This window comes from Orycteropus afer, unplaced genomic scaffold, assembly GCF_000298275.1.
Source record: "Orycteropus afer afer isolate SDZICR_OR568_19922 unplaced genomic scaffold, OryAfe1.0 scaffold00362, whole genome shotgun sequence".
NCBI lineage: Eukaryota > Metazoa > Chordata > Mammalia > Tubulidentata > Orycteropodidae > Orycteropus > Orycteropus afer.
The window spans coordinates 989868-1006052 of record NW_006921949.1 but is presented as its reverse complement, the minus strand read 5'-3'; the positions used below and the strand labels follow the sequence as shown (position 1 = coordinate 1006052).

Here is a 16185-nt window from a genome sequence, read left to right as displayed (position 1 = left end):
CACTAACAGACCTGATACTTTGGACCCAGCACTGATGAGACCAGGGAGGTTTGATAGAAAGATGATTGAATTTAGCTTCCCAGATCTAGAGGGTCAGACTCACATCTTTTAAGATTCATGCTCGTTCAATGAGTGTGGAAAGAGATATGAGATTTGAATTGTTAGCACAACTATGTCCAAATAGCACTGGTGCTGAAATTAGAAGTGTCTGCATAGAAGCTGGTATGTTTGTGATCAGAGCACAGCGAAAAATTGCCACTGAAAAGGATTTCTTGGAAGCTGTAAATAAGGTCATTAAGTCCTATGCCAAATTCGGTGTGCTACTCCTCGCTATATTACATACAACTGAGCCCTGAAGGCTTTCAAATGAAAACTTGTCTTTTAATTGGAATCTTAACCTTACATGGACTTGTTAAAAACCATTTCACATAAAAATAAATGGTTTCAAAATCGGTTTTTTTTTTTTTTTTACAAAAAAAAGAAAAGGCAATACATAAATTTTTTGTGTGCCCAGCAGCAAATCTTCTAAAAAGGCATGGACTGATTTCTAAGAGACAGAATATGCCATCTCTACTTTATGAGACCATTCCCCTGAGATTTACCTACACAGTACCATTTCAAATAAAAATAACACCCCCTTAAGTATCAAAAAAAAAAGAAATGTGAAATGCTGGCAATATGACATAAACTTCTCATTGTTGTTCACTAAGATAGGTTTATTTGTTATTTATAAATTATTTATTTTCTCCTAAAGTAATCACATAATTTCATGAAATGCAGAAACATTTTAGTTACAAAATAAAAGTAAATTTAGGGTCAGGAAATATATCAAAAACCTTAGCTTTTAATAAATTAATTGAGTGAGTGAAATGCAGCTGTGTCTTCTTTGTGAGTGGTGAATTACTGAAAAGCAACATTATAACATATTTGAAATCCATTCTTTATTTTTATAGCTCCAGTCAGCTTTTACAGCACAGGAGTTTTAGTTAGTAAGCAATGTTGATTTGAGTTGTGTCCATTGTTTTTTCTTCAATTATTTCATCAGCTTCATAGGATGCTTCATTAGTTGAATTTGATGATGCATTTGAATTGAGAGTTTTGGTTTTTCTATTTGACTTGCCTGCAAATACACACATACACAATGAAATAATTATTTGAAAATATGGCATAAAATTTTACCTTTTAAAGTTTGTGCTAAAAATAAAGTTAATTTTTTATAATGTTATTGAAAGTATGTCCTGAAAACACTATACGGCTGAGTAAGAACTGAGGCATTTCAAAGTTGTTTTTGAGCATTTCCTACTGAAAGTCAAATGAGGGAAATATGAATAACAGAAGTGAAAATGTAGCTTCCATCCTTACCTTTCTTTGTCCATGCTTTAAGAGAGGAATCTACACTTTTGATAAGAAGATAACAATTTCTCAAAAAAAAAAAAAAAAACAATCTTATTGCCGTTGAGTCGGATCTGACTCATAGCGACCACTCCTTGGGTTTCTGAGGCAGTATCCCTACGGAAGTAGATTGCCCAACCTTCCTTCCGAGGAGTGGCTGGTGGATTTGAACTGCCAGCCTTCTGGTTAGTCAAATGCCTTAGGCACTATGCCACCAGAGCTCCCTAATAATTTCTAGGTCACTTAATAATTATAATGTGATTATCTCCATACATAAAGTAAGTTACACTTAAGCCAATCACAATAATTTGCAACATTATTAAGTCTTTCCTATCATAATAATCAATTCAAATGTGATTTTAAAAAAATAAATAAAAACTGTGCCACTCTCTCCTTCATGCACTCTGCATAAATATGAGGTCAAAATCAATAAGGGCTAGAGGAATATATGTATCTTCACTCACCAGAAATTAGTCTGATACCAAGTTATCAAGTTAGTCTTACACCAAGGAAATGGGTTATTATTCAATGCATGGTGCTAGAAAAGTTGAGTAATTGTGGAAATAATTTCTTATATTTCACCAATATATAAAAATTCAAATATATTTAAATAACTTATATAAATAATAATAGAAGACTTCCGGTAAGATGGAGGAATAGGCAGACAAGCGACACACACCCTCTTCAACAAAGAAAAGAAAAACTAATTGACAGAGATACAGAAGATAATCCTGGAACCCTGAGCTTTGAAAGGAACTATACAGAAGTGGATTAGGCACCAACTAGTGGAAAAACCTGAATGAAAACAGTGAGTACAGAGACAGTTGGAGCTGTGGAATGTCAGCTACTCTGACGAGACCAACAGCCTGAATATTTCCAAGTGGTGTTGGGACCTGAGAATTGACTTAAAGATCAGTCCCGGTCACCAAGGGCTGCAGGGACAACTGCTCTGGTGGCCTGTGACTAGGAAGGGAAACAGCAAGGAGAGAGACAACCTGAGCTGTGGACTTTCTGCTGTCCAGAGAGTTGCAGACATTTTGATTGTTTACACATGGCAGCCATTTTAGATATTTAAAGTTACCGAGGGCACTGCAATTTTGAATCTTTACAAGTGGCAACCATTTTGGATTTTAAAGTGATAGCATTCTCATTTGGATTCCAGGGACCTAAGAACAGGTTCTGTTTGCCAGGGGCAGCAAGGACATATGAGAAGTTGGCAACAGGAAAGGAGACAGGTGGTGAGTGTATAAGTACTGTCAACTAGTGAATAGAGGAGCACAGCACAGCACTCTGCCTGTATAGATAACATACAAAGAAAAAAAAAATTGTGGGCAAGTCGCTCCAACATATAATCACCAATTAAATATAAACACAAAAACGTCACAATGCCTTGGAGACAAAAGAGCATCACAGTCCACACAAAGAAGCAAGATAAAGCAGGAGAAACAAGGGACCAGGATACAGACCCAAAACACATGCCTGAGGAAGATGCAGCATTGGAACTCCCTGATAAGGAATCCAAAAGAATTATATTTAGGTATCTTCAAAGGATTGAGAGCCAGACTAAGGAAAACACAGACAAAACTCTAGAAATATTTTGGAAGAAAATACAAGAATATGACAAAATAAATGAAAAATTAGAAATGATTCTAAACCTACAGATAGAAATCCAGAAGATTAATACTAAATTGTCAGAAATAGATAACACATTGAAAGGGCAAAGGAGTAGAATTGATGCAATGTAAGACAGAATTAATGAGATTAAAGACAAATACCTGAATACTTCTTTGGAAAGGGATCAATCAGAAAAAAGATCAAAACAAAATGAAGAAAACCTAAGGTTCATGTGGGATATCATCAAAAGGAATAACCTACGTGTCATTGGAATTCTGGAACAGGAAGAGAAAGATAAGACCACTGAGAAAATTGTCGAAGATTTGTTGGAGGAGAACTTCCCTGATAAGATGAAAGATGAGACTATATCCATTTAGGAAGTCCAACGAACCCCAAACAGGAAAAACAACAGAAGAAACCACAGATGTTACTAATGACCTCTATGTTGTAAAATCCACAGTCCAGTTCTACATTTTACTTACCAGCATCATTTCATCCAATTCTTTCCTTTTCTCCCTCCTAACCTCACCATGGCTCCTTCTCTTATAAGTTCCTTTTCTTTTCTAAGATATCACGGACCTGGGAGTGCCTCAGGGCTCAGCTCATAGTTCCTATTCCTGTCTCACTCCATAAATAGTGTCATCAGTCTCACAGTTTTTAATACCATCTCCATGCTGATGACTCCCAGATATCTCTAGCCCAATCTTCTCCTAAATTTCAGACTCAACTGCTTAGTCAGCATCTCCACTCAGACATATAGTAAATATCTCCAGCTTACATCAAAACTGAAATTCAGATAATTCCCCATTAAAAAAAAAAAAGCCTAACACATATTTTTGCATATTTCATGCACATTCATATAACACACATAGTACACAAAGGAGACTAATGTGTGAGGGGTTGCATGGTTTGCAAAAAACCTAATGTGTGCATTATTTGCATGAAAATACAGAATTCCCAGTCTTGCTCAATTGATGGCCAATCCATGTCCCCAGTTGTTCAGGCCAAAGGCCTGACTCACCCTTGGTTCCTCTCTTTTCTCTCCCCCTTCACATCCAATCTTTTAAAGTACATCCAGAATCAAAAGCTTCAGACCACCTTCACTGCTACCAATCGAGTATCTCACCTAAATTATTGAATTGCCTCTCAACTGGCTCTGCATCTATCCTTGTTTTCCTATGTTCTATTTTTCAGCACAATACTCAGCGTGATCCCTTAAAACACAAGCCAAATTATGTCCTCTGGTTAGAATCTCCCATTTCACGCAAGTCTTTACAGTGGTCTATGTGATCTCATAGACACCCACACACATCATTATCCCCCTGACTTCGTCTTTTTCTATTGTTCACTCTGACTGACCTGTTCAAATATTTCAGGCACACTGCAGCCTTCTCATGGCCTATTCACTCTGTCTAGTATGCTCTTCTCCCAGATAATTTTACCATAACTCCCCCATCTCCAAGTAATTGCTTAAAAGTCATCTTTTCAATGAGACCTACCCTTAAACATTCTATTTAAAACTATTAGGTACCCTCGAGTCAGCTCTGACTCATGACGAACACATGCACAACAAAACGAAACACTGCCCATGTGCACCATCCTTATGATCCTTGCTATGCTTAAGCCCATCGTTGCAGCCACTGTGTCAATCTATTTCATTAAGGGTCTTCCCCTTTTTCACTGATCCTCTACTTTACCAAGCATGATATCCTTCTCCAGAAACTGGTCCCTTCAGACAACATGACCAAATCAGTTGAGACAAAGTCGGGCCATTCTCACTTCTAAGGAGCATTCCAGCTGCACTTCTTCTGATGCAGATTTGTTAGTTCTTCTTGTAGTCCATCTCTCAATTAGGTACTGATGAAAACTAATCTTTCATGGCCAAGAGTGTGGGGTGATGGGAACTTTCATATATTTCCTAGGGGGAGTGTAAATGGATACAACTTTTTAAAAGAAGTTTTGTGTTCTTACTCAGTAATTCTACTTAACAGGAAGTTCCCAAGGTAATCACTGGTGATGAGATCTAAAATTTGTATACAAAGTTGTCACTGGTTATTTTCAATACCAAAACAAAAAGTACCTTGTATTTCCAATGATAGGGTAATGGCTAAATAAATGATCATGCATGATGTACCATGCATACATTTTTAAAAAAGGTGATTTCCAATCAATTTTTAATGACATGGAAGTTGTTTACAACACAATTCTATGTGAAAAAGGATACAAAACTATGAATAGAATAATAAAAGTTAATACTTATCCAGTACTTGCTGTCAGCCTCTCTTAGCTTAAGACTTTTGAAGATCAAATTTGAACTTCTTGATTAGGCTCAGGCTCTGGCGTGGCTTCCCTCTCCTGGCCCAGTTATCCTTATCACCTTTCTTACATTTGGCATTTCAGACACATAGAAATACTGATCTTTTCCCCAAAGTTTTTCTCTCTCTTTGTGTGTGTGTGTGTCTTACTCACTCACCTTTGCACACACTCCTCCAGCCTTACTCTCCAACCTCCTTTTTTTAGAAAATTCTTGTCCTTCAGGTTTCAGAAAATCTACCCCAAATGGGAAGTCCATTGGCAAAGATTTCCTTTCCACTATTAGAAATAGCTACTCCCTCTTCTTTTGTCTATCTAGTGTATCTTCTTAATACCAATTTTTAATTATTTTCTTTAGCAAAGTCTAAACCTTGTTGTTAAGTATGTTAAAACTGTCTGGCTTTGCTCATGTGTAAGTAACCACCTTCTAGGACCAGTCAGGACATACACATACCCCACTTCACTATGGGTTGATTTCACAGCTGAACACTCAAAGGTCAACATTATTTCCAAGTTTTGGAGGATGATGTCTCACTGCAGCTCCCAGATAGGGTACATAAGAAATGAAACTTGTGTGATATTAATCTCTGGCTTAACATTAGTTTTTAATTTGGAAATCGAAGGCCTACATTTGGTACAGTATTTGGTTCTATTTCATTACTTTTCTTCTGAACATTTTTGGTGCTAAAATAAATTGCTTAAGATGTACTTCCAAACATCAATCATATTAATATTTCAAGAATACAAGTTGATTTTTAAAAGTGAATTTGTTGTAGGTATATTTACCACCTTGGCAAAAGATCCTTTTCTTAGTCATCCAGAAACACTATTTAAGACAAATATAGTATGGAAAGCTGCCATGAAAATTTAATAAGCTGATAAATTCTTGGCTGTTATTTACAAAGTAGACTTTTCTTAAAAAAAAAATGTTAGATTCAAATTTAGCTACTAAACACTTGAGTAATGGGATATATTCTATATAAAGGATCTTGAAATCATTTCTCTTCATATAACATTTTAAAACCAAATTAAAATGGTTGCAGGTTGCTTATTTTTCATTTGTTTCACATTATTTATACTATTTATATTATACATAATACTCTTCATTATCCTATCAGATAAATGTAAAACAATAATAAAATAAGATATAAATTTGTTTCATATTATCTGGGTGTCATTTGTATCTTATTTAAACATCTCTTTAAACATCAAAGATTTTGATATCTTACTGGAATTCTTGGAAGTCTGATAACTGTAACAGTTACATAAACTCCTTCATGTTTCCTAAGCTTTTTACATGCATATTTGTATTTGTAACATTTTAATAAGACTTTCAAGTTGTTTTGTTCTACTTTATCATATATGGTTTTGTTGTTGTTGTTTTATGGAAAATAGAAGCAGTTATTTCCTAACTTGGTTATTTTGAGGTCCTCTGTAAATTGTCTCTGTTCTGACAGCTCCAATTTCCATTTTGTCTCTGGCAACAACTGAAAAAAATGATCTAACCAGCCTACTGCCCTCTGACATTAAAGGATTACAGAATACATCTAAATGTTTAAATATATATTGTACATATTTTCTTTATCTGCTACTTGTAAAGACTCCTTACCTCAGGCTTAACTCATTATTTACCTGGCTGCTGGATATTTCTAACCAGCGTAGGTACAGTCCAAGATAATTTCTTTGATTGGCTTCTAAAGCAGTTCCTTAATAAAACCAATTTGTAACATGAACAAAGAGAAATATTTTACAAACACCACACTAGCATTATTTGAAGCAGGAGTTTTGATTAGCAAGTTGACCCTTCTAGGGTTCACTATCTGCCTGCAGTTTAAGAAATCCCAATGTGTGTTTAATGTATGTCCCTCTGATAAGTTAGAAGAATTGGTCATACGGAAAAACAACTCCAAAGAGCGGAGATTCTAGCTAACTACATGTCTTTTGTAGTGCCTAAGTCATCTGACTGCTAACCAGAGGACTGGTGGTTCAAACCCACCAGCCACTCCTCAGAAGGAAGATTGGGCAATCTACTTCTGTAGATCATGATACTGCCTCGGAAACCCAAGGAGGGGTCACTATGAGTCGGAGATGACTCGACGGCAGTGAGGTTGGTTGGTTGGTTTGGTTACATGTCTTTGGAGTGATTTTAAAAGAGAAAGAAGAAAAAGTCTCATAAACCTCAGACAGCTTCTCCTAGTTTTCCTTTAATAAACAGAAACTAATTTTTTAACAGGCAAAGTAGGGATAAAACCAGCTGCTTCTTTTCTACCACAGCATTACAATTTGGATTCAATTTTAAATAGAAAAATCTATAATACCACTAAGCTCCCAAGAGATTTGTTACACATAAAGAGTTTTTCTTATTTATTTGTTCTTTTTCTTTACTTGAGTGAAGATTGCAAAGATGCAACCTCACTGCTCTTTCCAGGATTGACATTAGGTGTTCTCTCTGCGGCTCTCTTCCCATTTCTATTTTTTATTTTTTTTTCTTGTCTAGTCATCATATGTAAATCTCAACCTTCCTATACTCGTGAACTTCCAGGCTGGCATTTAAATTTAAACTTTGGTCTTTGCCAAAATTTAAATCCAATTCATCAAACAAAATCTTCCCACCTATTCTCATCACAAGCTAGGCCCATATACTTTTTTTGATAATAGTTAAATTTTGCAATTTAATTTCAGAGCCATTCCTCAAGAGTCCATTTAGCCCATAACCTTCCTATGAACTCTGCTGTTGTCTGATATTTGAAAATGTTGAAAGAATGTTCAGGCCCTCTGCAAGCTATCTCTTTATTATTTAGCTGAATCATAATTAAGCCCTTCCGCTGTTCCTCTGCTTATATCTGTGTTACCATTCTGAAGTATGACAGAAACTTCCAATCACTAATCCAGCTAGGTCCCTTTATTATTAAGTAAAAAGCTCACACATTCCACTCATCCTGCAGTTTTTTTCTTGAGGAAACAAGTCATCTAACATTGGTATTCTGAAACTATTTTTCATTTGTAAGAGAGCATTTTTTTCCTTTAAATTTGATAAGATGCACAGGACCAGGTAAGCTAGATGAATTAAATTTGCCTAGTTAGGAGCTCTGGTAGCATAGTGCCTAAGGCACTTGACTGCTAACCAGAAGGCTGGTGGTTCAAACCTACCAGCCATTCTTTGGAAGCAAGATTGGGTAATGTACTTCCATAGAGATACCACCTCTGAAATCCCAGGAGGGTTGCCAAGAGTCAGATCCGACTCAAAGGCAGTGAGGTTTTTTTTTTTTTTTTCCCTTTCCTGATGGCATAATGCCTAAGGCATTTGACTGCCAATCAGAAGGCTGGCAGTTCAAACCCACTAGCCACTTCTTGGAAGCAAGACAGGGCAATCTACTTCCATAGCGATACCACCTCTGAAACCTGAGAAGGGGTTGCTATGACTCAGAATCCACTCGGCGGTAGTAAGTTTGGTTTTGGTTTGAGCAACACATTGACCTGTTGACCTTTCCCTTCTTCAATGCCCTGCCTTCCCCTCAAGAATAGGTAGATAGATGACAAATAGATAGAGAGAGAGATAGATTTATAAAAACTCAGTTAAAAATTCATTGGGAAAGTAGAATATTTTCCAATGAAATAAACCAACCACCCTAAGGGAACAGGTTGTTGAAACTATGGGCTCAGGTCCATGGTCAGAGGCGACATCAAGCTTAATTAGCATAACATACTACACAGAAACATTGCTACATCCTACTTTGGTGAGTAGGGACTGGGGCCTTACAAGCTTACAAGCGGGCTTCTAGACGCAACCATTGGTCTTTCTTCATCTGAAGCAAAGAAGAATGAAGAAGATGCATGGACACAATTAGTCCAAGGAACTAGTGGACCATGTGAACCTCAGCCTACATGATCATGAGACCAGAAGAACTAGATGGTGCCCAGATACCACTGTCAACCACTCCGAAAGGGATCAGTGCCAGAGATCCTGGATAGAATGGGAGAACAATGTGGAATAAAACTCAAGATCATAAAAAAGACCAGATTTACTGGTGTCATAGACACTGATGAAACCCTCAAGACAATGGCACATAGTCACCTTCAGGTCTGGAATTGAACTTACTCACTCCCACAGTTTCCAGCCAAACAACAGACAGGCATGTAAAATGAGTATTTACCCTAGGTAGGTACACTCCTTAGAAAAATAAATCATGAGAGATCAGTAGGGTAGTATTTGCATGGGGAGATAGCTCAGAGGGCAGGAATGCATAGGAAAGAAGGACACAGGGAAAAGATAACCACAAGCAGCAAGCAGGAAGAAAGCTGTCATATTATGAGGATTGCAAGAAATGTCATCAAACAAAATGTGTATGAACTGCTGTATGGAAAATGAATTTGCTTTGTAAACTTTCACCCAAATCACACATACACACACAACGTAGAATATTAGACTCTTTTGCTTTATCTACTCATTAATGGGTGGCAAGCTCACTGCAACCGATTTGGATCCGACTCATAGTGACCCCTCCTTGGGTTTCCAAGGTGGTATCACTACAGAAGTAGATTGCCCAACTTTCCTTCCAAGGAGTGGCTCGTGGGTTTGAACCGCTAGCCTTCTGGTTAGCAGTCACATGCCCTAGGCACTATGCCACCAGAGCTCCCCATTAATGAGTAGAAGTAGTTTTATTCAGAATAATTTTTCCTACCCCATTTTCCCCACAATTGGCCATTTTCTTTAAATAAATTGTTAAATTCTTCCAAGCATTGATGATTATCGTAGCTCACAGTGATGATTATTTAGCTTAAAATGAATTTTTCACAAATGGAAGACTAGCTCCTAGTTTGCTTACCTGTTCTAATATCAGCTAGCATTGCCTGACCCCACTCTCTGAGGTGGACTCACAAATAATAAAATATAGCAGCAGGTATTGCTGACCTATTTGGTTTACTATATTCTAGGAACAGAAATGGTCATAGGAAATCCCAGGCTCATCATTTTTGAGTAGAAAGAGCCCTTTAGGGAGCACAGGAGGCCCTTTCTGTCACTAAATTCAAATTGCTCTATCTAGTACTAAGACCTCAATGAGTTCTAAAAGCCTTTCTAGAACAAGGAATGGTATCACTAAATAATTTGATAACCTAATTTATAAGAGTTTTGAGCAGAGTTCTGTTGTAGGGGTGTTAATATTATTTTTTAAATAACTCCCAAATTAATCAATAAATATAGTGTAAAACCTATCAAAATGCCTCTTTTTTTTTTTTTTTTAATTTGATATATGACTCAACTATTTATTTGGAAGGGAGCTCTGGTAGTGTAGTGCCTAAGGAACTTGACTGCTAACCAGAAGGCTGGCAGTTCAAACCCACCAGCCACTCCTCAGAAGGAAGATGGGGCAATCTACTTCTGAGTGATACTACCTCAGAAACCCAAGGAGGGGTTGCTATGATTTGGTCCAACTCGACGGCACATAACAACAACAACAACAATTTATTTGGAAACCTGAACATACAAGAGGAGCCAAGAAAACTTTGAACAAAAAGTGTATTGGGAGTTGGAAAAAGAGTATTGGCTAATTAGATATTAAAATAAGCTATAAAGCTCCAATGATTTTAAAGTATTTCATTAGTTTAAGAGTAATCAAAATGAAACAAAGCAGACAATCTAAAAACAAATATCAGTACATACAAAAGTTTATGACAAAGATGACATTTCATATTGGCAAGGAAAAAGTGGATTATCCAATAAATATTTGGACAACTAGTTCATTGTCTGAAAAATAAAAATAAAGGCAGATCCCACTTTACACCAAAATTAAAACTCCAGAAGTATTAAAGATTTAAATGTAATAATAACAATGTAGTAGAAGAAAATGTAGATGGGTATCTTTATATCTTATGGTAGGGGGAGAAATTTCTAAGTATGAAACCAAAGGGAAAAACCACAAAAGGAGAAACTTCTACCATTGAAAAATAGTCACATACAAAATTGAAAAAGGAACAACTGGGAAAAGTATTTGGAATATATGTGAAAAACAGTTTAGTTATTATGTGGAAAGTTCTGTTAAAACAATGAAAAAATCCCTGTAGAAAAATGTGTAAAAGACATAAGAAAGTAATTTACCATAAAATAATGACAAACATTAAAAATTTGGCCACTCTCATTACTAATCATATAACTTTGCAACAAAAGACTCTACTATTTTCCTCAGTGAAATTAGTAAGACATAACCAAAAAAACCAAACCCACTGCCATCGAGTTGGATCCAACCCCTCCTTGGGTTTCCAAGGCGGTATCACCACGGAAGTTGGTTGCCCACCCTTCCTTCCAAGGAGTGGCTGGTGGGTTTGAACCGCCAGCCTTCTGGTTTGCAATAATCAAGTGCCTTAAGCACTACACTACCAGAGGTTCCTCTATAAAGATTTATAGACTTGGAGATCCATAGGGCACTTCTATTCTTCTTATAGGGTCACTATGAGTTGGAATTGACTCAATTGCAGTGGGTTTTTGTTTTGTTTTATACAAAATAGCTAACCTTTTCAAAAAGACAAAAGCAGTTTGAAAATTAAAGGAGACTAAAGAAATATGACAACTAATGATAAAATGTGATTCTAGATTAGACCCTAGATAAGGAAAAAAAAAGCTATTAAGGATATTATTGGCAACATTTTAATATGAACTGTGGATTAGATAATACCACTGTATCAATGTTATATTTCATGATTTTTATAAATATAAGAGAAAATGTTTGTTCTTAGGAAATAGACACTGAAATACATATTTTAAAAGGGACATGATATCTGGAAATTATTCCAAAATGGATCAGAAAATAAATACATAAAGAGTAACAATGATAAAGCAAATGATGGACAATATTAGCAGTAAATCTGAATGTAGGAGTTCTCTGTAGTTTTTTTGCAACTTTTCTGAAAATATAAAATTGTATGAAGAAAAAAGAATTTTAAAAAATATGTCAGTATTTCTAAGTGAATAAAAGCATGTTTTAAGACTTTTTTTTCATTTTGTTATAGATAATTTTTTTTTTAAATGTTGCTGTCAAGTCAGCTGCGACTCATGGCTACCACATGTGCATCAAAATGGAACTGTGCTCCATGGGGTTTTCAACCGACATTTTGGAGGGAGATGCCTAGGGCTTTCTTTTGAGGCAGTTCTGGTGGACTTAACCCCCCAAACTTTTGTTTAGTGGTTGAGCGCAGTGTAAACTGAGAGAGAGAGAGAGTTCAGATGTCTTTACGAAAAACCAAACCCCAAACCAAACTCACTGCCATCGAGTCAGTTCTAACTCATAGTAAGACTACAAATATAGGCTTATAATTGTCTATTATTCTTATGAATAGATTCCAACTCATAGTATTCCCATAGGACAGAGTAGAATTGCCTCATAGCATTTCCAAAGCTATAAATCTTTATGGAAGCAGACTGTCTTTTTCTGGTATAGGGTCTGGTGGGTTTGAACTGCCAACCTTTTGGTTAGCAGCTGAGCATTTTAACTATTGCCCTACCAGGTCTCCTATTATTCCTATACAGCTGTATTAAAAAAACAGAAGAGCAGAGACTAGTAGAGCTCCCTGGTGCATATATAATAATAAAGTTGTAATAATTATTCCTGTGTCTGTCCTTCTGTTTTTAATGGAAGATTCTGCTTCTAAGTACCCATACTCTCCTCTCCCTCCACCCTTCCCTAAAATCCCATTGTATCTGTGGAAATTCAAAGCCAAAGCATGAAAATCCCTTATCTTCCCAGAGAATCCGTTTTATTATTCAGCTTTGGAAGGGAGAAGGTGCTATTATTAGAGTGAAACAAAACATTATATTATGTAAACAAATAGAAAATTAAAAATAAAGTGGGAAACTTTAAATAACTTAATGCTTATTAGACTTAAGTCAGACCTTTCCTAGCCCTGAGAACTCTAGGGATAAAAATTCTCTTTAATTTACTTTTAAGGCTTCTCCAATAAAAAAAAGTTTGAGAAGTAGATATCTAAGATTTTAGCCCTTTTAATGGCTCCTCTGTGAGCCATCAAGGAACTCTGGTGGGTAAGACATTTGTCTGCTAATCCGAAGGTCAGTGGTTCAAACCCACCAGCTGCTCCGCAGGAGGAAGATGAGGCAATCTACTTTCATAAAGATTTACAGCTGTGGAAATCCAATGGAGATTGTTATCTGGAATTGACTTGATGGCAGTGGGTTTGGGTTTTTTCGGTTCTGACTCATCAATTCTACATCCTATGAAACGAGCCTTCATGCTCTGGGGTGTCCACTCAGAAAGATGTCCTTTCCACAGCCATCTCCTGCTTAGTGTCAATCTCTAAGGATCTGTATATCCTATACAGTACAATTTACAAACCATGGTGTTCTTTTTAACAATGGCATTGGAAACATGCGTAGCTCAAAATACAAAAGTTAAAAAAGAATAAAATGGTTATAAGACACAATGTAAAGTCCAATTGCTTAGCGATATTATCTACACAAAGTGAGCCCTAAGATAGCCCAATTAAACTCTACTGTCACTATCAGAGATCTGCTTTTTCAAGATCAATGAAACCTGTCTAAAGCTTTAAATAGTATATATTAAAAAGAACGAAACCCAGTGGAATAAAGCTACGCTAATAAGCACATCATATAACAAAACACTGCCTGGTCCTGTGCCATCTTAACAATCCTTGCTATGTTTGAATCCAATGTTTCCCTTTGGGCCCATTCAAATTGCTTGTAATGAAAACAGTTTCAATTGTTAAAATTATTCTAAAATAATAGCAGGTTGGGTCTTCAGAACAGATAGTTTAGAAAGAAAAGTGTGGTAACTGGTGATACCAGTTTTCCTCTGTTTTAATATTTGCTTGCTTGATTTAGTATGCAAACATTTTATTATGTTCCTCACCTTTAAACATTCCTTAAATGGAATAAAGCTCGACTTAATTTCTGAATAGATAGTGTACTGGCATCTATTGCTGGTTGGAAAAATCACTGGAATGGAACATGCACATTTAACAATGGGTACAGCAGTGTTTAATTATCACTTCAAAGGATCATTCTCAAATATAAATCATTTTCTTATTCCAAGGGACCAACATCACATCATTTGAAAGCAGCAGGAAGGCAGTCAGCATATAAAATCCTGCTTCACCAATAATAAGTACTCAGGAAAGGTATGTTAAATTAATTTGCTGATTTGGTAAATATATTGTTTTTTTATAGGGGTATAATAGGAACATTTCCTTACAGTAAAGCAACCTTATATCCATATAAAACAAAACAACAATAACAAAAACCCAAACCCAATGCCATCAAGTCAATTCTGACTCAGAGCCACCCTAAAGAACAGAGTAGAACTGCACCATAGGGTTTCCAAGGCTGTAAAGATATAAGGTTGGTCCTCAATGAGATGGATTGACACAATGGCTGCAAGAATGGGCTCAAGTGTAACAAAGACTGTGGGGATGGCACAGGACAGGGCAGTGTTTTGTTCCTTTGTACACAGGTTGCTCTTAGAATTGGTTTGATGGCATTTAACAATAACTCCACCACAACCACCACCAAATATGTATTGGAATCATAACCCCTATACCCCTGAAAAGGAGTCCATGTGGTATAGTGGTTAAGTGATTGGCTGCTAACTGAAGTTTGGCAGTTCAAACACACTAGTTGGCTCCTCAGGGGAAAAAGGTGGAAATCTGCTTCTGTAAAGATTTATAGCCTTGGAAATCCCATGGGGGCAGTTCTACCCTGACCTATAGGTTCACTATGACTTGGAATCAACTCAATAGCAATGGGTTTGGGTTATATGTCTGGAAGTAAACCTGTTTGGAAATAGGGTTTTTTTTATTCTGTTGATTAGACCATACTCAAGTAGGAAGGAGCTTGTCAAGAAACCAGTTGTCATATTGTACTGGGCAAATCTGCTGCAAAAGATCTCTTTAAGGTATTAAGAAGCAAAGATGTCACTTTGAAGAATACAATGCCCTTAACCCAAGCCATGGTATTTTCAATCACCTCATGTACTTGTGAAAGCTGGACAATGAATGAGAAAGACCAAAGAAGAGGTGATGCCCTCAAATTGTGGTGTTGGCAAACAATGCTGAAAATACCATGGACTATCAGAAAAGTGAACAAATCTGTCCTGGAAGAAGTGCAGCTGAAATGTTCTTTAGAAGCAAGAATGATCAAACTTTGTCTTACGTACTTTGGTCATGTGGTCAGAAGGGACCATTCCCTGGAGAACGATATCACACTTGGTAAATTAGTAAGTCAGCAAAAAATGGGATGACCCTCAGCGAGATGGACGGACTGACACAGTGGCTACAATGATGGGCTCAAGCATAGCAAAGATTGTGAGGATGGCTCAGGGCCAGGCAGTGTTTCATTCTGTTGCATATAGGGTTGCTATGAGTTGGAGCCAACTGGAAAGCACCTAACAAAAACCAGAACAATAAGTAGGGTGGGTTCTAAATCTAACCATGCTTGGTGTTATAAAAAAAACAGAACAGACACAGAGACACATACAAGAGAAGACAGGTAACATATGAGGATTGTCTACAAGCAAGGGAATGCCAAGTATCATTGGCAGACACCAGAAACTAGGAGAGATGCTCACAGAAGGAATAAACATGTCCAAGCAATGATTTCTCCATTAAGCCCCCAGAACTGTGAGAAATAAATTTCTGTTACTTAAAGCTACTTGCTTGCGGTATGAGGAAGGAGGGAAAGCCAGGGATGACAAAGCAGCAGGATCCAGGTAAGGGGAGAGTGACAGGCCCCATCCAAGAGGCAGGAAGGAGGGAAAGATGGGGATGACAAAGTGGCAGGATCCAGGTAAAGGGAGGGCAGAGAGGTTTCAAACAGTTAAGGGAGAGGGACTTGTCTGTCAATTT

The 16185-nt window shown here is 36.8% G+C and overlaps 1 protein-coding gene across 1 annotated transcript in view; it reads right to left on the bottom strand.

The window, feature by feature from the left end:
* Positions 1 to 986: 986 nt before the first annotated feature.
* SHISAL2B (shisa like 2B) overlaps positions 987 to 16185 on the bottom strand; it is a 30119-nt gene continuing 14920 nt past the window's right edge. Inside the window, exon 3 of the mRNA XM_007952851.1 lies at positions 987 to 1120. Coding sequence (XP_007951042.1) covers positions 987 to 1120 — 134 coding nt within the window. The remainder of the gene's footprint in view (positions 1121 to 16185) is intronic.